This window comes from Choloepus didactylus, chromosome 8 (genome assembly GCF_015220235.1).
Source record: "Choloepus didactylus isolate mChoDid1 chromosome 8, mChoDid1.pri, whole genome shotgun sequence".
NCBI lineage: Eukaryota > Metazoa > Chordata > Mammalia > Pilosa > Megalonychidae > Choloepus > Choloepus didactylus.
In genome coordinates, this window is record NC_051314.1 from 132397835 (window position 1) to 132422418 (window position 24584).

Below are 24584 nucleotides of genomic sequence, written 5' to 3' on the forward strand. Positions count from 1 at the left end.
CGGCACCCTGGTGTGTTAGGCCCTCCGTGAAAGGGTGTCACACCAAGCTGAACTGAGCATGGCACGCCCCGAAGGCAGAGAGTAGAGCCAAAGTGCCAGATTCAGGGCATAAATGGGAAGTGAGTGGGTGGGTGGGGTGGAGCCAAATTGTAAAGGGCTCTGGGAGACAAGCATAGATTCTACTGGTGAGTGATAATGATTGGATATGAAAAAACCTGGCCGAGGGTCAATTCTTCCAGCAGAAGAGAGAACAAACGCTTGCCCCCAAGCCCAGTCCTCTCTCCCTCCCAAATAATCAACAAGGAGATGTTTCATTAAAAACAGAGCACTCCTTCCTTATAAAGCTCAATTTATTTCTTCTAAGGCAAAAGAAGTCTTCAGAATCTCCTCCTGAACCCCCAGCAATTGCTTGGCTTGAAAACTTCCAGTAACGAGCAACTCCCAACCATTCAAGGCAGGCAGGCCATTTTGGAAATGTTCCTTACTCTAGGTCAAAAGCTTCCCCACTTCAACTCTCCTTTGAAACTACTCTGGGCAGGCACTATCTTCCTTCCACGTGAATATCCTGCAAATATTTGAAGATGGTGATGGCTCCTGACCCAGCTTCTTCAGATGAAAACGTTCCATTTCCAACTGTTTCTCTTTGCACATGACCGACAGACCCCTCACTGCCCCAGAACTGTGCCTTTGCTTCTGTCTGTCTTTCGGCAGGACCCTGAGTGCTGACCCTCCCTCTGAACGGTGTCTGCCCAGTGCAGGAGAAGGGGAGCCCCTGTCCCCCTGGTTCTACCCATAACAGACGGCCCAGAAATGTGTGAAAAAAAATACTGCCAAGGACCTCTCAGGGAAAGATGTAGGTGATTAAAGTAGCAAGACAGGCCAAGGGCCCCATCCTCCCCAGGGCAAGAAGAAGGAAAATAACAACTGCAAGCCTCCAGCAGGCAGAGGAAGGAGATTAATTAAAGTAAAGGAGTTGCCGCTGAAGGGGGCAAGCTGATTGATATTCTGACAGCCGCCCATAAACTCATTCACGAAATTATGGGGCTGAAGAGGCACCATGGGGTTGGGAGCTAAAATGACTCACTTCACATAAATGCCAGTCGTGGAGGCAGCCTGGAAATTTAAGGCAGCAATTTCCTGGCATGCTGGAGAGGAAGACAAGTCTGAGACCCTTCCGAAGAAGTATTGCTCCTTGCTCAAGTCGGCTCCCGTCTGTGGAGCCCCGGGTCCTTCAGGATGGTGGGGGGTGTGGGGACGGGGGGTGTCTCTGTAGAGCCTCCTTGCAGGAAACCTGACCTGGGTCAAGATTGTCTTGAGCAACAGAAAGCAGTGGAGAGGAAGACAGGGCCCGAGGGAAGAGAGAAAACAAGAGTGAATTATGAGCTCTGTGTAGCTGTTGTAGACAGCATAGAACAAGAGACAAAATTCAGAGAAGGGAGGGGCCCCCAGGCTATGCCCACCTATGGTGCCTTTTGACCAAAGGTGGGCTTTTGGCCTCTGCTCAGTGTGGGTGGATGACGACTGAGGAAAGGAGGCAGCCCTGAGTTATGGAAAAAGGATCAGGCCTCTACCACCAACTGCTTTGTGACCCTGGGCACATCACAGACCCTCTCTGGGCCTTCACATTCTCACCTGTATAATGAAGGGCTAGCCTACGGTCTTCCAGATCCCTTCTACCCCTACCATGGGGTGGGATTCCCATCTTGTTTTACAGCGGGGAAACTGAGGCACAGAGAAGTGAAGGAACATCCCAAGGTCACATAGCTACAATGTGGCTGAGCCACTCGTCACATAGCTACAATGTGGCAGAGCTACTCAGCTCTAGTACCTGTTTCCCAGCCACAGTGCTCTGCGTGGGGACTGCCCCTCTGTGCCCAGCACAGCTGGCAGGGGGCCCCTGGGCAGGATTACAAAGTAACCATCTTCTCCCCAGGACCTCCTCCTGCACTTTCTCTTGCCCCCCATGCCCTACTCCAAGGAATACAGCAACTCCTCAGGAAAGACATCTTATCTTCTCTCTCATCAAGCTTAGGAAAGGGATTTATAAATTCATCCAGTATCAGCAGTGGCTGATCTCATTGGTTTAGCGTCAGATCTACCCAGGTTCAAATCCTGAATTTCATTAGCCACTCACTTTGAATAAGTTACTTAATTCTCTAAGCCTCAATTCCCTCACCCATAAAATGGGGCATAGAATCCCTTCCTCACTGAGTTATTTTGAGAGTTGAATCAGATAATGTGTGTCAAAAACAGTAGAAGACACACACCAATGCTTAAAAAAAAACAGAGCTATTACGATAGAAATGACCAATACTGCCACCGTGCCTCCCCAGAGGGGACAAAGCCTTAAAATGAAGGGGTGGCTGGTAGGCTTCACTGGATTGGGTTGGAGAGGGATGGGGGCACAAGTCACACGCTGTCCCTCTGATATCACACCACATAGCCAGCCATCACTGCTAAGCCTGGCCTTGGGAACTAGAACACATCTACTCTCTGTGCAAAAATCATTTTATCCTAAAAGAATTGGGGAGCCTTATACAGAAGTTCACATAATTCATGTCTAGAATATTCCCCCTCCTCCCTAATGCCTGCAGGGGAGCTTTGCTTCCCTCCCCTTGGGGGTGTCTAGCCCCTCCGTGTAATCAGGTATCCTGTTTCCCCATGCCCACCCCCATCCCCACCCCAGAGCCTGAGCCGCTTTCAGGCTGCCCTGCCATCCCTAATGAAGGTGGGTGAGAGAGGACAGGGAAGGAGACAAGTGCCACATTCCCAAGTTTGTTTGCTGCCACTGAACTTCCTTCCCTCCCCTGCCACTACCCATCTCCCACCACCAGTAACAACCGAGGTGGCTCAGCTCAACGGTGCCGGTGCCGTAATGGTGGAGAGAGATTTTCTGCTTGGGAGCGCTGGATGTTTATGTCCTGCTGGGAGCACAACGACCCTGATTTTCTTACTTGGATTATGGCTGCAGATCAAGGGCAGGCATTTATGCCTCCTCCCAGTTTATAGCTGTAATAAAAATTATGATGATGGCACTTCATGCTTATATTGTGCCTTTTTAATAAGGCCACTTTGTTTGGCTTCTTAATATTTAATCCTGTTTTATATTTACTTTCCGAGGGCTTAAAATCAACTGGGTTTTAATTGCTTGTATGGAGGAAGCCAAGCCGGGCCTGGGCTGACAGAAATTTGTTGAGAAGGCTCTGGGGGCTAGCGGCCCCCTCCTCCGAGACCTCCCCACCCAGACGGGATGCCGGGGCCTGGGTACCACTTTGCTTTCTCTCTTCTCTTTCTCTTACCTTGTCTTTCCTCTTTCTTTTTTTTTTTTTTTTTTTTTTTCCTACTATCTGCTACTCTCCTCTTCCACTCCCTCAGTCGCTTTCTCTTAGAAGAGACCTTCAGTTTGTCTTCTAGTTCAAATTATTCATGTAAGTGATGAAGAAATGAGACCCCAAATCATCATGGGACTATTTAGTGGCAAGACCAAGGCCAGGGCTGTGTTTGGCGTTTCCTGGGTTCATAGAGATCAACTCTGAGTTGGGAAAAAGAGCTACCAAGAGCTCCTTCTTCCACCAGCTTGAGACCAAGTGTGACCCATGTGCTTGAGCCATCAAACTGTAAAAAAGTCACTTTCCAAGTCATTTTCTCTGCAAGAGAAAATTAAATCAGATGAAACATATGCAACGTAGTTCCTCCCTGAAGACCCTCCCTGGGGTGATGAAACACAACCAGAATGCTTGGTTCCCTCCTGCCTTGGAGCTAAAGCCTCCCAGTTCTTAACAGTAATTCAACCTGCAAATACGTATCTGGCGGTATGTATTCTGGAGGTTGCAGGAAAACTCTGGACCCAAGCCCAGCCCTTCTGTGCCATTCACTAGCTCTCACCTTGGACAGCTCACTTGAACTTTTCGGAACTAGCCCTTCCCCTGCCAGTGGGGATGACAATGTCTAAGTTTCCTCCCTGGTCAGGGCCTAGGGTCAGGGTTCCGACAGAAAACAGATGAGCAGGATGATTTAAGGAGAGTTTAATGAAGATGCAGTTAGGGTTTAGGGAACTCAACAAGGGAATTTGCAGTACCCCAAGGGTAGCAACCATGGGAGCCTGCAGAGAAAGGAGAGGGAGCGGTTACCAGAAGTCAGAGAAGGCAGCCACCGGGGGAAGGTCAGGCAGCAGGACCTGCAGCCTCTGGGAGCAGGACACAGCCGACCTGCACCAACCCGGCTGCCCACAGACATCCTGCAGGTCCTTCCTGTTTGCCAACCCGGCAAGAAACCCAAGCATGAAAGACCCATTGATATCCTTTGCCTGGGCAGCCTCCTGGGGCACAGGGCACGGTGGAGAGGGGCGGAGAGTGGGCCAGTGGGTAATAGGAGTGCCCTTAAAACCCCACTAAGACATGTAGTGTGACTATTATGGTCCTGTATCCAACACCACTAGAAAAAAAAAAAAAAGGAATTCAGAGAATTCTAAGATAAAGTCTCTGACCTCGAAACATTACAAGATAGTCAGGGTGACAAATCTAATACCTGTGAAATAGCAGCAAGCTACAAGAAAGATTAAAACTATTCAGTGATATTAGCAAATATTTATAGCACTTACCATTTTGCAAAATTCCTTTATATATATTATTTCACCTCATCCTTGTTGGAAGCTCTTTGAATAAATGGTATCATTATCCCCTTTTTACAGATGAGGAAACCTGGGCTCCAAAAAGGTTAAAAAAAAACTTACCAAGTCACACAGCTAGGAGAGGGTGAACTAAAATTTGAATCCAGGCTTTTTGAACTTAAAATTCTCACAGCCCCAGTGTTCTAGAAGCTCAGAAGAGGGGACCCAGTGGACGGTGGCGTGGTCCCACGAGCCTCCATGGAGGAGGTAGTATGAGAGCTGGGCCTCCGGGAATGGATAACATTTGAAAAGGTCGGGGTCAGCAAACTTCCACTCTAAAGGAACCAATAGTAAATATTTTAGGCTTTGCAGGCCACACAGCATCTCTGTTGCAACTACTCAACCCTGCTGTTATGGTACAAAAGCGGCCAGAGACAGTATGTAGAACAATGGGCCTGGTCACGTCCCAATAAAACTTTATTTACAATCACAGGTGTCAGGCAGGATTTGGCCCATGGACTGCAGCTTGTCAACCCCTACAATAGATGAAAGGGAGGTGGATGGGCACTCCAGAGAGGAGATATGATGTATAATATATATATATATATATATACAAAAAGCCCAGAGGTTGGAATAAAGATGGAACATTCAAGAGACAGTAAGGATCCCTGGACAGAGAGTTTCTGCAGGAAGTAGCAGGATAAATGGGTGAGTAGATCAGATGAAGCCAGATAACACAGTTTTGGATCCCTGATTAGTCATTGAAGTAGGAAATTGGGAATCCTTTTGCTTGTTAATCATAACCCTGAATAGGTGCTTTGAGTAAATGACTGCAAATTAAACCTCTCATATGCAAAAATAAATAAAATGGGCATCTGGCCAAGTTAATGGCAAAGCAAATTCTTCTGCTCCATCCAAGAATGCATGGGATCCTGGGCAGTTGTATCCCGTTGGTCTGGCTGACCCAGGATTCAGCCTTCTGGAACCTCATGGCACTCCACAGCACTGGAGAAGTTCAGGTTGAGCAGGAAGTGCCTTCAGCTCTTTGGGCTTCCAATCCTGCCTCCCCCCCGCCCCAGCGACTGCCTGGCATGTCCACTCCTGACACCCCAATCCTCTCCCAAAGGGAGGAAGGAAAAGATTGACAGAACTCATTGATTGGTCAGTTCTCCAACCTTGGATAATGTGCCACCAGCTAAGTTACAGAATAAACTCTGTGCATTTCTCCCGGCAAGTCTCATGAGAGACCAGCCATTCCTACTGACAGTCACACCAGGACGTCCCAATGCCTCGTCCCAAGGGACAGCGTCAACGCTGTTTGGGGGTCCTCAGAGGTCCTAGAACTGTTCAGATGTCTCCATGTCTCCCTAAGTTCATTCCCCATCCGCTCACGTGGAGCTTAGCTCTAATGCCCCTCACTCCATCATCATGCCTTAAAAGATCCGAGCCAGACTGCCTTGAGGAGGAGGCTGGATATTTTCTTTGTGGTTAGTTCCCCTCCACAGAGCTCTTCCCAGCTGCAGGGCCTGGAGCACTAGTCCTCCCTTTCCTTAATTTATGCACATGGTAGAGGGAACACAGTCAAGTAGGCCTGAATCACGAGCCACTCTGCCAGGAAGGAAAGAAGGAAGGGAGGGAGGGAAGGAGGAAAAAGAGAAGAAAGAAGGAATACTCAAGAAGAGTTGGCTTGCCAGTTCCTTCGTGGATTTATTACTAAATAACCTAAGTGACTTTCTTTTTTTTCTTGCTTTATCAAACTCAAGCTGCCCTGACTCTGAAGCCCCTGCCAAAACCCCTTCTGGAGTCCATTTGTATCCACCTTGGATGGGTTTGGCCATCCTGGGACACACCTCATGTTTGCAACTTGGTGACTAAATGAGATCTAATTTCTTTTTAAGGAAAACATGAGTGTTAACACCAATGGCACAGCCTGTAGCAGATGCACCACTTGAAGATTTGTTTTAAGCAGTAGAAAGAACTGACTGGGAATGATTGCTAGTTCTGGAGAGAGCTCACTTTCTGCAGGGGGGAGTGAGGCCCATGGCTGTGAGCCTCCTTTTTCTCCGTTGACGGCAGCTGGGAAAAGGCTGTCCAGTTGATCTGTGATCTGTCCATACTTTCAAAGCGCCATCTGCTGTTTAGTGAAGGATTCCCAAATTTCAGTGAATAAACCCTCAGGGCTTGCAAGCCCAGGCAGACCAAGGAATAGCAATCTCCGTGGCCGCTTGAATCCGGTGCTCCTTTCCCTTCACGATTTGTATGGTTTCCAGTTTCTGGAGATTACTCAGTGGCTGAAATGACTTCTCAGAATCCTCCCACTGTCCACCCAGCTATTCTCCAAGCAGGTCAGTGGACACATTGGTGACTGCAAGAGAATAACCGCACACCTCCCTCAAGACATAGAACTAGTCCTACTAAGCACCACTCAAGCAAGTGTGCCCACCAAGAGAAGATGTTTTGGGGAGAGAAGACATTCCTTCCAGAATGGGGTTAGGTATTGGCAGGATGGAGTCTGTACAACTCATTGCAGCCACTGGGGATATTACTAGAAATGCAATTACATTATCCATCACCTGCAATGGCAGTTGTCAATTACTCTTTCACTGAAATCTCATTTTCTTGTGGAATCTTCTCAGCAGAAGCCAAGGAACAGGAGAGCCCAGAAAAACCATATTTGACCCACAGTACCTGGTGCAGTGAAGCTAGAAAGTTAGGAATTCCCTTGCTCTCTAACATTCTTCCTCCTAAATCCATTCAAAGAAGCACATTTTTTTTCTACATCAGGTATCATGAGATTGTCTGCAGATGAACACACAGTCACACTTTACTTCTGAGGGAATCAGAATGAGCTGGTTGCCTTCAACAGAGAAAAGGTGCATGGCACTTGGGTTCTTTGTGCCTTAGTTTCCAACCAATTCATCATTTGCGTGGCTAAAGGTGGGGTGAGACCTTTCCCCCGCTGCAGTCAAGGGAGAAAAAGGAGGCTCACAGCCCACGGGCCTCACTTCCCCCTATGGGAAGTGAGCTCTCTACTTCTCCCCAGCCAGTTTCTTATGCTGCTTTAAACAAATCTTCAACTGGTGAATCTGCTACAGGCTGTGCCATCTTGTCCATTGAATTAGTATCCAGTATTTAGGATTCCAAAATGTTCAACAGTTTGGGCACTCAATTTCCAAGAAGAAAATCAAGTCAATTTCTCTAGAGCAGTAAGTCCCTTGAAGGATCCGCTGTGATTCTGCTGTCTAAGCCCTTAGAGATAGGAGCACAAACTCAATCTTCACCTGCTCCATTCCCTCAGGTGACAGACGCTTATGGGATAAATTATCACAAATCAATAGGCACTACTATGTTGATGTATTCCCCCTTCCAGGCGAGATATTTTCATTTCAGCAAGGAACCTTTAGACCCTTAGATATATGACAGCCCAAAAGAGCAAATCTAATGGAGACCCCTGCCAGCCATCAAGGGAGATGACTTAGGTGCTTGTCCAAGCACTTTCCACGCAGGTGTCTGCTGGCTTTGCCCACACAAAAGGCCAGTGCTGCTCAAGTTCAGTTATGCATTAAATGCCCATGTTTTTATCAGGCTTTTCCTGTTGTTTGTATAGTTACTGTATAGTTATTTCTGAACTCAAACAAGGTGAGACAATATTGATGCCAAAGCCAAAAATTGGATAATACTTAAGATTAAAAGATCTCAGCCTTCTGGACTCTCCATTACTGGCCAAGGTTCTCACCCACTCAGGCAACCACGTGAGCTACAGAAACTTGGTGACCCCTTTGCACAGCCAAATAAAAGACCACTCGTTATGACAAGCACTTTTGTGATTATCATCCTAAATTGAGACACATCTTTTCTCTAGTAGGGAAAACTTGGACCAAGTCATTAATGTCAGCTCTTAACCCACAATTAATTCTTTTTTTCATAAAGAATTTCTGAGAAGTGAAAAAAAAATGATACTGATGGTAAAGTTTCTGTTTATTCCAAGTTTTGTATTTTAAAGATGAGTGTGGTTTGGGACATGGCTCTTTACATAAGTTAAAAATAAGCCTGACCATTTTCCATGGTGAAAAATCTTCAGAATTCTCACTAACAAGTAAACATCCAAGGAAGTTCATTGAACATGATCTGAGTTTCAGGAGAAGAGGTTGAAATCAGGAAGCATCCAAAATGTGGGTTGACCTTCCCTTCATGCCCTTTCGTGGAACTGATGGGACCACCTGTTCGCTCCCCCTGGGGGCAGCTGGCCATCAGAAGGGTTAGCAGCTTTCCCACCTCCATTCGCTGCTGCTTCTCATGAATAACGGTGACTCTGCCTTACTCAGCATTTGTCCCCAGCCCCTCCACAGTGGCCTGGCAGTGACTTCTATCAAATGAAGTGGGGACTTCTCTCCTTGAGGAATTAGCTGAAGCATTTTGGCATCCAGAACTCAAAGACCGTTGCCAAAGACAGAACTCCTTCCTCTTAATGTGCTTGCACCCTCCTCTTCAGCTCTAGGCCAGATCCAACAGAAGTTCACAGAATCCTCTTTATATAAACCTCCTCAAAAGACCACCCATTGACAAGCAATTTAACAACTCTGTGGCACATTTAAACTTTGATTAAAAGCAGATACATAAATGTTTTGGACGTGATCAGGCCCCGGCATTGAATGGGCCTCTAGTGAACGGGATTGAATGACTGAATTGGACCAAGGGGCAGGTAGATTGGTGGGCTGTTTTGCCACCTGCAGGTGACACCAGCTGATTGAACGTGGCAAGGAGCCTTGATTACACTGCAGGTGGTTCCGTGGAAGGGAGATGGTGTCACGTCACCTGGCCACTGGGTAGGGGCAAAGGGGGGCACCAGTGCTACAGTTTTACTTGAACCTCTAAAAGCAGCACTTCCCTACCTAGGCAACGGGGATGAATGGCAGCCCCTCCTAGAAATCCCTTTCCTCAAAGTTACTATTTAGATGCACCAGTGTAGACGGAAGCCTCTGCAGCAGTGATTCCTTCTCCCCAGAGTTCATGTCCTTTGTGTTGTAAATGTATGTGATTTGGGGTTTTGGTTCTATTTTGTTATGTTTTCTTATATGTCTTTGGTTTATTGCTTTTTTTAAAAAAAATTTCTTTGGTTTATTTTCGGAGGTGAAAATGGATGTTCTGTGTGAAAGCTGAGTCCCTTGTTTCTTTCTTTTGCCCGTGGCTGGCTGCATGCTCTCTATTGATGTCTTGTTCCTGGTTCTTGACACTGACGGTCTTGTCTGTGAAAGGAGGCACTCCGGCGGGCTTGCTTGATAAGAAGAAAGGGACGTTTGCTTGGTTTAGTCACTCCACAGAAACCCATGGTAATGTTCCGCTGTGCTCTGTGTGTGTCAGTGTGTGTGGGTGCACACCAGACTGGACGGGAGGGTATCTCTCTTGATGGTTTATGATGCAGTGGCCATGTGTGTGCACATGTGTGTATGTGTATGTGTTTGTGCGTGTGTGTGTTTTGTGAGGGGATGGTAACCCATCCCACTCCAAAGCCACTGCCTCATCTGTGTAAAGTTATCAGACCTTGACACTCAGCCGTAGCTGTTCCTTGATGGAGCCCTTCCTTTGAATAGTTCTGGCCAAGATTAACGTCACTGCAATGCAGACTTGGGGCTGTTACAGGCAGTGCCTTGATTTGGGAGATGATCTGGTTACTCCCACCACGTGGGCTTGACCACTCCTAATTTTGGGTGGCCCTTCCAAGCCTAGCTCCACCACCGGCACACCACTCCACCAGCACATCAGAGACTCTCTGGGAGCAAAGTGTCACAAAGGCAGATAGCTTTGTATTCACTGCTCAGCCCTTCAAACAGTGATGCTCTGAGAGTCAAAGGGACCTCAGCTCAGAGAAGGCTGGAGATAGGTAGGTTGAAAGATGGACGGTTCCTCAATGTTAAAATTTCCTTCATGGAGCAAGGAATCCCGGCAGGCCTTGAAAGCCTGTCTTTCCAGCTCTCGGTGCTGAAACCATTCCAAAGGTTGGGTCTCACTCACCAGCTCCCTCAGACCTTGGGTTGTGAAGTGAGTGGAAAAGGTGTGACTTCTACACCTCTGTTTTGCCACCTGAGACCCTCCAGTGATGCTCCCAGAGCCTCGTTCAGCTTTGAGAACCTTGTCCCAGGCTGCAGAGTAGGGAGTCAGTCAACATGGACAGTCAAGATGAGGATGGTGCAGGAGGTCAGGGCACCGGGCTGCAGTCCCAGACCCATCCCAAACACACCGTGTGAGCTTGGGCACCACATCCCTTCTCTAGACCTCACTTTCCTCCCCTGTGAAGGGAGGGAGGTGAGTTAGAGCTGGATGATTTCTTTTAGTCCCACCCAGCTCTAAACATCTATGAAATGGCATCCAGATTTCTTTTTACCCAACCTTATTGGAAAGGAGTCCCAGGTTGGAGAGGTCTTCCATGCATGGCAGTCAATCATGGGGTAAGTTATGGGATTTCTATCTGTCCCTTGCATGTTCTTGAAATGATTCTCTTCTTACCCACCTATCTTGTCTTCCAAAAAAACTGGGAAAAATCCACATCCATCAAAACTATCCATACAGCCATTTAGAAGCCTTTTCCTGGGCTTCCACCCCATGGGGACCTGTCACCTGGTGCCGCACCCTCGCTGGTTGCGGGTTCTGTGGCTGCTGAGAGCTTGTGTTTTCCTCACCAGCAGAGGAGATCTGTTCAGAAGGACAGCAATGAAGACGAATGCTGTAACGGCCTTTCTAAAGAACAGGGATTGCCAAAACTAAGGAGCTCATTCTTGCATCATATTAAAAGGGTAATAGAAGGTGAAGAAGAGAAAGGGTTCTCTGGAGTTAAATTTTTCTTTGGAAGAAAAACTAATAATAAAAGAAATGGCTTCTTCTAAGCCACCAAGCTGGGTTCCAAGCTAGAATATTCTCACTTCTCTGGAAATCTCACTTCTGCCATGAGAGGAGGCTGGATACAGACTATACCAGTTGGCACTAGTGGAATTAGATGGTTTATATTCCCAAGTCAACCTGCTGAGATGGGAAGGTCAGGGTGGCTGGAAGGGGGTCAGTATCCCTGCAAGCTACCCTAGGGCCACACTTAAACTTCATTTTATGGGCGCCACACCTACACTCCTCCTTCCCAGTGTCTGCAGGGCTAGCTGAATCTCAGCTCACGGTTCTGGTCCTGGGCATTCTCTCTGAGCTCTGTGCTTCAGGTGGGGTCAGAAATATAAATGAAGCAGGACCCAGAGAACAATACAGGAAAGGGAACCAGGCCTCCAAATTCATCTGATGCATGTGGCAAGGATGCTCTTTCCATGAAACAAACTGAACCCTACATTTAGGGATGGAGCCCCTTAGAGTTGGTGGGTGAAAGAAAGAAGGGGAAGAAGATATTTTCATGAAAGCTTCACTTTTTGTGGCAAGTTGTGGCTGCCCATAGAAAAGCTCCCACAACTATGAGATTTACCCATTTTCCTGAATACAAAGGGCATAGAGTTGAGGGTAGAGAAAAGGAGTCAATGGTCAGTTTTTCAGGATGTCTCCTGTAAGATAAAATAAACTTACCATCAGATTTTCCCCCACATCCCTACTAGTTTACAGTGTCATTGGCAGCAAAACTTACCCATACAAAAAGCAGGTGTATCAGTCAAGGAAATCCCCCGACCTGGCCAGGGCAGTGCTGGGGCGTCAGCCCGCTCAGACGCTGCTCAGGCCCTCTTCCTGCCCGTCTGCCCTCTGTCTTGGTAATGGTGTGCTGCAGACTAATGCTCTTATGTCCCCTTTTTCTCTCCGCCCTCATGCCTTCTTGCTCTTCATCCTTTCACCACGTGCAGTGAGCGTGCCTACAAGTGAGACCGAGTCTGTCAACACCGAGAACGTGGCTGGAGGTGAAATCGAGGGAGAAAACTGCGGGACCAGGCTGGCGTGAGTAGGCACGGCGAGCCTGGGTGCCGGGGCTTTTCCGGGGGAGCGGGCAGGGGGGCTGCATCCTAAAGTCAGCCTGGGTTCACACATCATGAGGGTTGGCTGGTCACCAGAGACTGGGAGGTGGCAAGGAAAAGAAACTTCAAGGAGAGACTCTTCTCCTCCCTTGGGACTAAGTATGGCCCCCACGCCAGGAAATGAGTCTTAAAATTGAGTCTGGTCTTTAATTCAGCACTTCTGTGAAGGTCTGACTCTTGGATTTTGAGCCCCTTTTCATCACATCATATAACTACAGAGTGTGGGGGGAGAGGGGAGCATCCAAGCCTGTTTCTTCCCAGCCCTTTTCACCCCCTTTTGCAAGAGATGGCAAGGTTAGGTCTCCCTGGGTCCCGGGTGGCCATGCTTTCCATTCTAATAAATGTCACCTGGAAGAAAAGCAGACAGGTAAGAAAATACACTGGGAGATGATAGACATGTTGGTCCTTGTGTGCTACTGTAAGTTATCTGTCTACTGAAGGCAAATAGAGACGCCTGAAATGCAAACTTGAGTTCACTTTGCTCCGTCTAGAACACAGCGACTCACCTCCCCCAATATGCACCCATGCATTGGTGTTTGTGTCTTTTCTTTCCAGAGGTCGGTCCCCAATCCCTGGTTTGGTGAACTGACTGTGGCCCGGGTCTTGGCAAGGTGTGATACCAATGTCAAAAGGGGCAGTTAACATACAGATTGTCACAATCACCCATCTTAGTTCAGTCTTAAAAATGGAAACCTATAGTCCTATGAAATGTTCCTCCCCCCAAAAATGAAGAAAATTAAATGATTTCACTGCTAAAAATAAACAGACTGCTGGCTTAATAACCAGTGTCCCAGAAAGCAGAGTCCAAAGATAAAACTCCTATCTTTCAGATAGTCCAATTGACCTGGAGCAGGAGGGCTCCTAGAGCATTTAGTTCCTGCTGTGGGAGTGGAGACGGATTTTCCTTTGCCTCGGGGTAGCGGGACTACCAACTTGTCAATGAAAGGAGCTGCAAACAAGAGGCTCTGTGGGGGACCAGTCCCTAATAAAATTAGTTTCTAAAACACCCCATCAGTGGCCTAGCAACTTATTTCACTCTTCTTTTCTGAAGTGACTCGATACATTGGGCAAACCCCAATCCAGAAAGGTGAGCTTTGGGTAAGTCTCAATGCAGACTCAGGAATGGCCTCCAACCAGTGGAGGAGAAGAGAAAACAAGGCTTAGGCACAGACCAGCTCTTGCAACCTCTGGTTCCAGGGAACACAGGGTACTTCACTCCCTATCCCTCAGTATCACTCACCCTGACAGTGGCACCAGGGAGTCTGCATGGCAGATTTCGCAGCATTGTCGGGAAGCAATTATTGTCAGAATGTTGTTTAAATATGGCACTAATTACATTTTTAAGCAGCGGTCCAGGGCTTTTGCCTCTTCTCTCCTTTTGGAATCAAACAAAACAAGCTTTTTTGTTTCTGGAAGAGGGCCCCAGACAGCAGCACTAGGGAAAGGCATAGAGGAAGACTTTGACGCCTATCGTCAGTCCTGGGCTTTCTGCTGTCTGGACACCAGAAGGGGGGTTGGAGAGAAGATGATGGAGGACCCTACACCTCTGACTTTTAGGCCTGATCCAGAAGGGACTACGGATCTGGCAGCAGGTAGTCACACAAGAGTACATTTCAGGAGAGCATGGAGGCTCTGCTGGAAAAAGAACATGACCCCCGTGGAGGGAAGCTGGCAGTCTCACACAGATCTATCATTTCCTTGGGAGGATGTGCTCTGCAAGCTTCAAGGAGCTCCACAGGGATGGCTCCTGGATTGTTATCCCCATGAATATCCACATTTATGCACCTGCTCTGGGCATATAAAATGCCTAGTCACGGTGCCAAAGTTATAATACTCAATAAATTATGGCCTTTCCCCATCTCCTCCCATCCCCCAGACAATGGTGGGATAAGACTCTGTCCATGTTCCTTACAGGAGAAACAGCATAAGAGCCTTGTATGAGGGAGGAGGCCGGAGATGGGTCTGGGGGCTGAGATGGAGGGCCATGTTCCGAGGAGACAATGATAGAGCAGCAATTTTATAACTAAGAGTTAGAAGGTTCACATGGTAAGACGAGCTCTGATGAGGATGGATATATAGTGAGAAAGCCTGGGTGGAGATGGTTCTCAGGGGAAGGGCAGGTGGGCAGAGGAGGTGATGTAAAGGAAGAAGCCTTCAGACTTGGAAGACAGAAAGTGGTAATGATGCTGAAGGCAAAGATGAAGGAGGGCCCAGTCAAAGAGGAACAGGCTTGCAGGTGTCACATAGACAGCGGGATGGGGAGAGCCAAGGCTCAGCTCCGAACAGGGATGGAGACACATGTTTGAGGCTATTGGTATAAAAACTATCCATGAAGTTATAGGACAGGGTTGTTTGCAAACTCTTTCTTTGCAAACAACAGAAGACCAAGGACATCTTCTTTGCAAACACAGAAGACCAAGGACGAAGACTCTGAAAATGGACAAGTAGATGACAGAATCAGGACAAGCAAATGAACAGATAAACAGGTGTTAGGAGAACAGGTAGGAGCACTCTCAGTCCTGGAAGCCATGGACGGAGGAATTTCAAGACAGAAAAGTAAATGATGTAATTTGGGGGTTAATACCAGAGGGTCCTATTTGGACTGGAAGGTCAGGAAAAGCTTCTTTGAAGAATTGAAACTTAAGCTGAGAACAGAAGGGTGAACATAAATCTTTGAGGTGAGGAGTAAGCAAAGATGTTCCAATCAGAGGTGGCAGTTTGTGTCAAGGCTCTGGGGTGGGAGAACCAAGCCGAGCAGTGTGTGAGAGATGAGGCTGCAGATGGGGCAGCACCAGGTAGACCCAGCCCCACAGAGACCCCTTCACAACTTTGGTCTTTATCAGGAGTGTGAGGAGTCATTGAAGGGTTTTGAGCATGAGGGGCAGGGTGGGGAGGTGGATGTGGACCCATCATTCAAGAAGGATTTACCTTGATGTTAGGGAAAGAACAGGTAGGAGAGAGGCTGATAGGGAAGCAATAGTGCCTATCGAGGTGTGAGATGATGGTGGATCAGACTGGCGTCCTGACAGTGGAGATAGAAAGAAGAGGATGCATTATTTCTATGTTCTGTAGACTCTACAGGGTTTGAGGATGCATTGATTATGGGGTTTGGTGTTTCACTGAGGAAGGGGAAAGGAGGAATGAGGCAGTGTAGGGCTTGCACTCAAGAAGTTAGGCCATAAAAGGGGTAGGAGAAAAACAGATGGTACAACGAGTCGGCAACAACGGTCACGTCGAGGGATGTTTCTCATCCTAGACAAGACTGTGGTGATCTTTACATCAGAGACGAAGCCAGTGACAAGGGAGAGGCTAAAGAGGCTGGAGAGGAAATAAGCGAGGATGCGAAGAACTTGCAGAAGGAGAGAGGTGGTTAACTTCAAGGACATAGTTGAGGCACATTACATGGGAAGCAGCTGTTCCTCTACCTCTGGGACTAAGTGGAAGATGAAAAAAGAGACCTGGCATCAGGAGAGCTTGGGTCCAACCCCAGCCGGCCACCAAGTAGCAATGACCTTGGCCAAAACCCTTCTGCTTTGAGTCTCAGCCTCCTGCTCTGAGAAGCAACAGGACTGGGCTGATCACTGGTTTCCAGGTGCCTTGGCAGAGCCCTGGGGGTCTTGGGGACTGCGGTCGCAGTTGACTCGTCTGGGGGAGGGTGGCGGCCGGTTGCTAAATCCTAGGCTCCCAGGATTACTCCGAGGGTACCGGCGGCGGGGGCTCTTTCCCGGAGGCGAGGGCGAGGCGGGGGACTTGGCCAGGTCCCCGGCGGGAGGCGCGCAAAGTATGGAGGGCGGCGAGAAAGGAACAGGTGGGACACGGTTCTTTTAGGGTGAAGAAACCAAGAGAGAGAGTTTATTAGGGGAGAGTACAAGCTTATATCGGGCGGTTTAGAGGGCGGGGTAGCTGTAGGGGTTAAAGGCTTGGATTGGTTCTGAGAGAGCGCGGAGGTTGATTGAAAAGGGGCGAAAGTTGCTCCCGTAACGGTGTCCGGCAACAATGTATGCGCACCGGTGGTGATGGGAGTTGCGCTGGCAACGGGGAGTGTCCGGGCAAGATAAGGGGGTGGGGAAAAGGCGGTTCCCTCCGGCAAGCCTCCCCTAACATTGGTAATTTGGGTGAGGAAATGGGGCCTGCCTCCGGCCTCACTTTCCCAGGCCCGGGGGACTGTGGAGGGCGCTGTCACCCGTACCCACTACCCTCCCCAGGGGTGGATCCGGTCCCCCAGCCCAGGCCCGCCAAGTTGAAGCACGTAATCAGTGTCCCGCATTTCCCCCTTCTTTTCTAATTAAAGGAAGAAGCTTACCGGAGAGGTCCGCTAAGGGATGAGGGAAGGGGGAGGTCGGGGAGGGGAAAAGGGGTTGACGGTGGCTCAGCGAGGCTGGAGCTCGGCGTTGGTGTGGCGCCCGGGCGCTCGACAGGGGCCTTGCTGCTTGCGGGATGGACGAGGGTGGGGGGTTTAAAGTTGGAGGTTCAGAGAAGCTGGAGCTCGAGGTTGGTGCGATGTTCAGGCGATCGAGAAGGGCCTCGCGGTCGGCGGGTTGACCGGTGGCGGCGAGGTCGCGGAGGGTTGGTTGTCATCTCGGAGTAGGGAGCGTCAGAGGTGGCGAGTCGCTGGTACTGGACTTGCACGAACGAGGAAAAAATAGCATCCGTTTGTTTCCTTACAAGCTGGACAATTCTGCGGATAATGCAGGGTCCTAAGGTGAGAGCTAGAATAATCATTAGTAGGGGGCCGAGGAGAGGGAGGAGGTATGGGAGGAGGGGGGTAAAGATGTGGGACCAATAGCTGGTGGCTTCACGGTCCTTTTTTGCGTTGTTCCAGTCCCTCTCGGACCTTTTTTAGGCTGTCCTCGGCGAGACCTGTGGAATTGGCATATACACAGCACTTTTCTCCTAGGGCGGCGCAGAGGCCTCCTTCTTTGAGGAGGAGAAGGTCGAGACCTCGGCGGTTTTGGAGCACTACCTCAGAGAGGGAATTGACAGAATTTTTAAGATGGGAAATAGCGTCTTGTAGGTGACGAATGTCCTCGTCAACAGCCGCCCGGAGGTGAGTTAGGGCGGAGTCTTGACTGGCTAATGCAGCGATTCCGGTGCCAGCGCCTGCAAGACCTAGGAGGGAGGCAATCGTGAGGACGGTAATGGGCTCTCGCTTTTGCAGTGGGGCAGAAGCTGCAGTTGTTTCCAGGCGGAGGAAGAATTCTTCCTCGCTGTGGTATAGGACCCTAGGGATAAGGACAATTAGGAGGCAAGTTTCATTAGTTGTATTGAGGGTTTGCACGTTAAGGCAGGGGGTAAGTCCTGTAGAGGAGCAGAGCCATTGGGAGGAGTTATGAGGGATGAGAAATTTTGCAGAGCTGCTGGGAGATGAGTAGTCGGCACAAGCTGTGAGGTTGGGAGAGTTACTGAATGAAAGGTTAGGGGGACGGCAGAGGTATTCCAATTGCATTCCGAGGGGCTGTCCTCTGTGTTTTCTGAAAAGGAGAGGTTGGAGGCAACTGGCTCATACAGGGGGGAGGAAGTGGAGAGGCAAAGCCAACAAGAGGAGGTAAGATTGGGGTTGGAGGAATTCACTGAGGTGAAGGCCGCTTGGATAAGGCTGAGGAGGGGAGAGGAGTAACGGGCGGGGGGCGGACGAGGTTGGGGTGGTGGTGTTGGCAACGCGCCGTTTGCAGCTGAGGTGTGGCTGGTTGGAGCTGAGGTGCGGCTGGAGAGCTGTGGAAAAAGGGGGTTAATGACTTTATTGGGACCAATGGCAGAGGGGTTTTTTTGTACAGCCTCCTTTTTTACAAGAATAAGGGAACCTGGGTCGACTCCTTTCAAATAAATTCTGAAGCCTCAGGTTCGACCGAGTAACCAGGAGGGATCATTGGGGAGCTGCACACTGAGATTTAAATGTGAGCAGGTACCTGTAGGTGCAATCTGGTGATGGCCTCCATAGATACCCCAGTTAATGGGTTCTTGAGGTGGTTTGCAGTTAAAGGGTGCCCATTTTAGAGTTAGGTAATGATCAGTGGCATAAGTCTCCCACTGAGTGGCTAATGTTTCACATCCCCAATATGCACAGTAGTATTGGTTGGGGGAATTGCAGTACTGTTTTCCAGGATTTGAGGATGGGCACATATAATATTGGGCTTGATTCCAACCAGTGGCTCCCACTACCGAGGGACCATCGAGAACCATGCACATGGTGGCATACTGAGCGGGCATGCAAGAGACCTCTGCCCCTGAATCGAGCGTGCCCGTGTACCATTGCCCCTCTATTCTTAACTTACGAGTAGGCTTTTCTGGGGTGATAGGGACTGTCCAGAGAAGCGTTTTACTGCCGGTGAAGTGATTAGTTTTATTAGAACCGGCCGGCACGCTGCCTCTTAGGGGCGGGGCTGAGGCTTGCCCCGCTTGGAGTTTAAAGCTTGCTCAGTGCCCTGGCGCTGACTGCCGTCAGGGCACCAGGGATAGCAGAGGTTTTTTAAGCTATCCTTGCTAAGATCTCTGGGGCTGCTCTTGCAATCACGCGCCCAGTGATAGCCACGCTGGCAGCGTGGGCAAGGAGTGGGAGGGGGGCGCCCATTACACTGCATGAAAGGCGGGCGGTTGACTTCTGCATTGGGGCACTCCCGGGCAAAATGACCGCTCTGCCCGCACTTAAAACAACCGGTGGTGGCAGCTAAGGCGGCAGTGACAGCGCCAGAGACGGCCTGGGCTAGGGACGCGGCAGCTGGGTCAAAGGCGCTGCAGGCGAGTATCCAATCGCATAGGCTCTTCTCCCGCAAGGGAAGAATAGCCTGCTTGCAAGGGGGATTGGCTCCCTCGAGAATGAGTTCTCGAGCGAGAGCCAGTAGGGCCTGGGGATCATTAACCTTTCGAGCGCAGGTTTCCTCAACCCTAGAGACAAAGGTGGCAAAAGGCTCATTTGGCTCCTGGAGGAGCTTGGTGAATTTAGTAGGCCGACAGGCGGAACAGTTGGCAAAAGCTCGCAAGGCGATTCCCCGAAGGATAGGCCAAAAGGCGGCAGGCGCATTAATATAGACGGATGCATTTATAAACGCTCCCATGCCCAAGTAGGCTTCGGGGTGATGATAGACTCCAGTGGCTGCGTCTTGCTCTCTTTGCTTAGCTGCTTCCGCCTGGAAGTGAGCACGCCAATCTACAAACTGGCCGGGGTTAAGAATGGAACGGGCAAGCGAGGCCCAGTCTTGGGGGAGGCAAAAGTTCATGGCAATATCCTGTAGTAATTGGGAAGCGTATGGGCTACCTAACCCGTCTTCCTTGACGGCCCTGCGAAGCTGCTTGATAGTATCAGAGTCAATGGGATACCAGTCATACGGTTTCTGTGGTGTGGGGGTAAGGTTAAGAGGAAAGCAGCGAAAAGCACGAGAGAAAGGAGGACGCGCTTGCAGAGGGCTTGGCGCGGGAGTGGGGGTAGGGGGAGCGTTGCCCCAAGGGTTGCCTTGAGGTGTAGAAGGCAGCCAGGGGTTGTTAGTCGGCAGGGTGGGAGGAGCGGCGGCAGCTGCCGGTAGCGGCTCCGAGGGGGAGCGCGCCGGAGGGGGAGGCGGAAGTGGGAGGCCCCAAGCGTCGCAAGACGGAGGCGCGGTGGGAGTGGCTAAGGCATAAGATGATGGACTAGCTCCGCCCTGTGAAAGGGCGGGGTAAAGCGCTTGCGGTTTCCGGCCCAGCTTAGGGCTGACGTCATCGCCGGAGCACTTCCTCCCCTCGATGGAAGAAGAAGGAGGAAGTTCGCCATCTTGGCGAGGCTTAGTATTGCTTTGTTTTTGGGGGGCGACTTCGAGCGCGTTGTTAATTTGCTCGACTAAGGATTCTGTGTCCGAATCGTGGTCTACATTAGTATCGCTGTCTGAATCTGTTGGCTGGGTTGATAGGGCCTCCTTGGATTTAATGGGGCCTCGATCAGGGGGGAGGGAGCCTTGAAGGCAGGAGCGGACGGTTATTAAGGTGGGGAGCAAGCTGGGAGGGAAGCGCTTGCTCTTATGTTTCATGGCGTTGGTGACCCGATTAATAAGGCGATCATAAGTAACAGGGTCCCAAAGATGGCAAGTGGTGAGCCATGGGTTAAAGGGCAGCAGGAGGTCCCAGTATACCTGCAGCTGCCGGACAGACACTTTACAGCGATGTGTGTCTAGGAGACCCGCCAGAGCGCGAACTTGGGGTGCTTGGCGTGCAGATAGACGATTACCCATAGCGGAGTGAGAAAAGAAAAAAAGGGGGGTTGATTATTGAGTAAAGAAAATGAGGTAAATCGTGGCCGCGAGGCTGAAGGAGACTGTGAGAATAGAAGGCAGGACCCTCTAGTAGCGAGAGCAGTTTGGGGGGGGGCGGTTGCAAAGAGGCACACCGCGCTAAACAAAGAAACAAAGACACAGAGGACCACAGCAAAGTAATGGAGGGGAAGAGGGAAAGCTACTGGAGGAAGAGTGTTAGGAGGAATGTGGGGGATATAGGAAGAGAAGACGAAAGGTAGTCGGGGGCAAGAGTTAGGTTAATGCGGGAAAGGAAGAGAGGCCCGGGCGCGGAGCGGCGTGGGAGAGGCGGCCCCAGACGTGGAGCGGCGAGGGAGAGGCGGCTCCGCGGGGCGGCGAGGGAGAGGCGGCCCTTACTTTGCAGGCGAGGAGAAGGGGAGCTGGAGAGGCGTCCGGGCGAGCGGGTGGTTTTACTGGACCGCTGCGTAGAAAGGACTTTTAATTCCAGGTGCCCCACGTTGGGCGCCAGTTGCGGTCGCAGTTGACTCGTCTGGGGGAGGGTGGCGGCCGGTTGCTAAATCCTAGGCTCCCAGGATTACTCCGAGGGTACCGGCGGCGGGGGCTCTTTCCCGGAGGCGAGGGCGAGGCGGGGGACTTGGCCAGGTCCCCGGCGGGAGGCGCGCAAAGTATGGAGGGCGGCGAGAAAGGAACAGGCGGGACACGGTTCTTTTAGGGTGAAGAAACCAAGAGAGAGAGTTTATTAGGGGAGAGTACAAGCTTATATCGGGCGGTTTAGAGGGCGGGGTAGCTGTAGGGGTTAAAGGCTTGGATTGGTTCTGAGAGAGCGCGGAGGTTGATTGAAAAGGGGCGAAAGTTGCTCCCGTAACGGTGTCCGGCAACAATGTATGCGCACCGGTGGTGATGGGAGTTGCGCTGGCAACGGGGAGTGTCCGGGCAAGATAAGGGGGTGGGGAAAAGGCGGTTCCCTCCGGCAAGCCTCCCCTAACATTGGTAATTTGGGTGAGGAAATGGGGCCTGCCTCCGGCCTCACTTTCCCAGGCCCGGGGGGCTGTGGAGGGCGCTGTCACCCGTACCCACTACCCTCCCCAGGGGTGGATCCGGTCCCCCAGCCCAGGCCCGCCAAGTTGAAGCACGTAATCAGTGTCCCGCAGGGGACCACCTGCAGGGGCTACTACAGAAAGGCGACCAGTGGCATCACTTTGGTGTATTGCACTTCCACATACAATATCATATGAATAAAGCAATCTACAACCTAAAAACCTGCAAACCATAGTCCAGGTGACATCAAAGGATCTCTTCCAGCTCTCAAAGTCTATGAATCTATAAAGAATAAAGTCTCAGAAACAGCCTTGGGTGAAGAGGTCAGTGACAGATTCATACCACGTGAGCATTCATCTCATCAGGGAAAATGAGGGTTAGGGATTGGAAGAACTTGAAGATCAGTCCAGAAGATCCAAACTCGTTCACGAGTCAGCTAGAGGATGCTGAAATGGCCGAGCAGTGCTGACGCTGCACTGGAGAATGACATCTTCCACATGGAGTCAACCTCAAAGAACAATTCCCCATGTTTTTTGGCAGGCCCTGTAGCCTGGGAGCACTAAAGTCAGGCAGTGCTGTGGGCTGGGTGGGGGTCTGGTCCGGCGGGCACAGCAGATCGCCCAGGCTCTGTGGGGGTCGGCACAGCCTTTGAGGGCCGCTGTGACTGCAGGGCCGTGCTGAGTTCCGCATGTAAAGTCTGGGTTAGCCTGGGAGGAGTGTGAGAGATTGGGCGGAACCAGTGAGGGCCACAATTGGGTTCAATGAAAAAGCAGGAGGGATCCTAGCAAAGGAGATTCTGGCCAGAGATGGGGCTCACTTGGGTGCCCCCAGGAGCTGAAGCAATGCTGGGGGACCACCAGAGCCCGGATTGGAGCCTTCCCAGGACAGCGGCTGTGAGTGGTGACGAAGTGGCAGAGACAAGAGGCTGAGTCAGATGTATTTTCACCATGGACAGTGACTGCAGTGCCATCTGACTTACGTTAAAGGCAAATTTGGGACGCTTAGGGAAATACCATTTCACACAGCAGGTAGTAAACATGTGGTGTTCATTACTCTAAGGATGGGGGTAGAGGCTGAAATATAAATAGCTCCCAAGAGGTTCAAATATTTGTCAAATGATGACAAATGCAAATTGAGTAACTAAGCAAAATGAGAAGAGTTTTGGGTTTGTTTTGAATCTTAGTATCAGGGAAGAAAATCACGGCCTCCCAGAACAGTTGTCTCGGAGGCCTGGTCAGAGAAAGTATGATTCTGGGTTGAATGAATTTTGGGTCCAACCCAGGGGAGCTGTTTAGACGGGCCTACATATTAGTTACTAACTTTCTCTACCTCCTACCTCTTCTTTAAGAATACACTTAAAACACCAGGTAGGAACAATAATGGCAGGTGAAGCCAAGAAAACTTCTGAGCAAGCTGTGCCTACCCCACCAGGGTTTGGAGATGCTAGAGGTCTCAACTGCTCTGAGGAGTCTAGAATCTGATGAGTAAAAGCCAGTAAGAGGAGGTATTGGCCAGAGATTCAGCAGCCCTGGGAATCCAAGGCCAGAATGCAGTACCCGGACGTGCACATGGACCCTGGCTGGCTTACTCATGCCACAGGCAGACCAGCCTTCCAGACGCTGAGCTGACGGTCACTTCTAAGGACGCAGAAGGCTGCCAAGTGATGGCGTTCCTCTTTTTTCATGAAGTGGGGTCCTACAGTTGACTTCCACCTGCACAAAGGGAGGACAAAGATTCAAGACCTTCAGACTTACAAAAAGTGATGACCCCAGCTCTCCAAGGACCTCAGTCTCCAGACAAAGGCCACTTGGCAATATTCTCCCCTTTCTTAAGTACTATGATGCTTGGCATGTCTGCTGATTACTTACGTAACTTGTGATCTTTTAAAAGATTAGTCGATCTTAAAAGGGGACGAAGGTTTCAAACTCAGTGGGCCTAAAATCGTGCTCACGGTCCCCTGAGCACAGCCACAACAACAAATCAGTTTTCAAGTGTGGTGTCCAGGGTTATACAGCAGGACTGTAAGCAAGTGGAGAAGACAGCCCTGCTCCGTTTCTCCTGCTTGGAATGTGCCGGAGTGCTCAGGAAGGACCCACAGCCAAAGTCCATGCTTGAACTGGGACTTCATTTCAAACAATCACCCACAGTCCCAGTCCTTCCACACCCACATCCAGAGACCATTTCCTTGGGAGACATGGATGCTCAGATGTCAGTTTCTCCATATGGGATTTTTTCAGGATGCACTTTTGCTTAAAGCTGATAGAGAGACCCTTGCAAGGGAAGGGCAAGTGCAAGGGGTCTGCTGCAAAGGACACTCTAAGAGGTCACTGAGAAACTCCTGGGGACTCTCTTCAGTTACAAGCATAAAGGCCACCGTCACCCACTTTTGCTCCTGTTCAACGGCAAGAAGAGGCAGTCGCCCAGCTGCAAGCCTGGGGTTGGCACATAGGGTCCCAAGCGCAGCATGGCCCTGATTCCCCATCTCCCAGTGAGCAGCTGGAAAACATTCAGTTCTGCCATTACTCTGTGGCTCTAAATAAAACTCTGCCCTGGGCTCCTGGTCCCCCTCCCACGCTCCCTGTTACCATGTAAGTAAACCCTCCCACCCTAGCAGGCAGCCTTCAGGGTGGGAAAAGGTTATTCCCTAACGGTGCAGCGCAGGGAAGGCACTTGGCTGCGATTCTCTGCGCCCCAGAGATATAATTATCTCATGCACGATGGCTTTGCCAC

At 50.2% G+C, this 24584-nt stretch overlaps 1 protein-coding gene across 3 annotated transcripts in view; it reads left to right on the top strand.

Annotated features, from left to right (window-relative positions):
- CACNA1C (calcium voltage-gated channel subunit alpha1 C) overlaps positions 1-24584 on the top strand; it is a 647070-nt gene that overhangs the window by 492899 nt on the left and 129587 nt on the right. For all 3 annotated transcript variants that reach the window (XM_037846263.1, XM_037846264.1, XM_037846262.1), the window contains exon 10: positions 12433-12523. In XM_037846263.1, coding sequence (XP_037702191.1) covers positions 12433-12523 — 91 coding nt within the window. The remainder of the gene's footprint in view (positions 1-12432; positions 12524-24584) is intronic.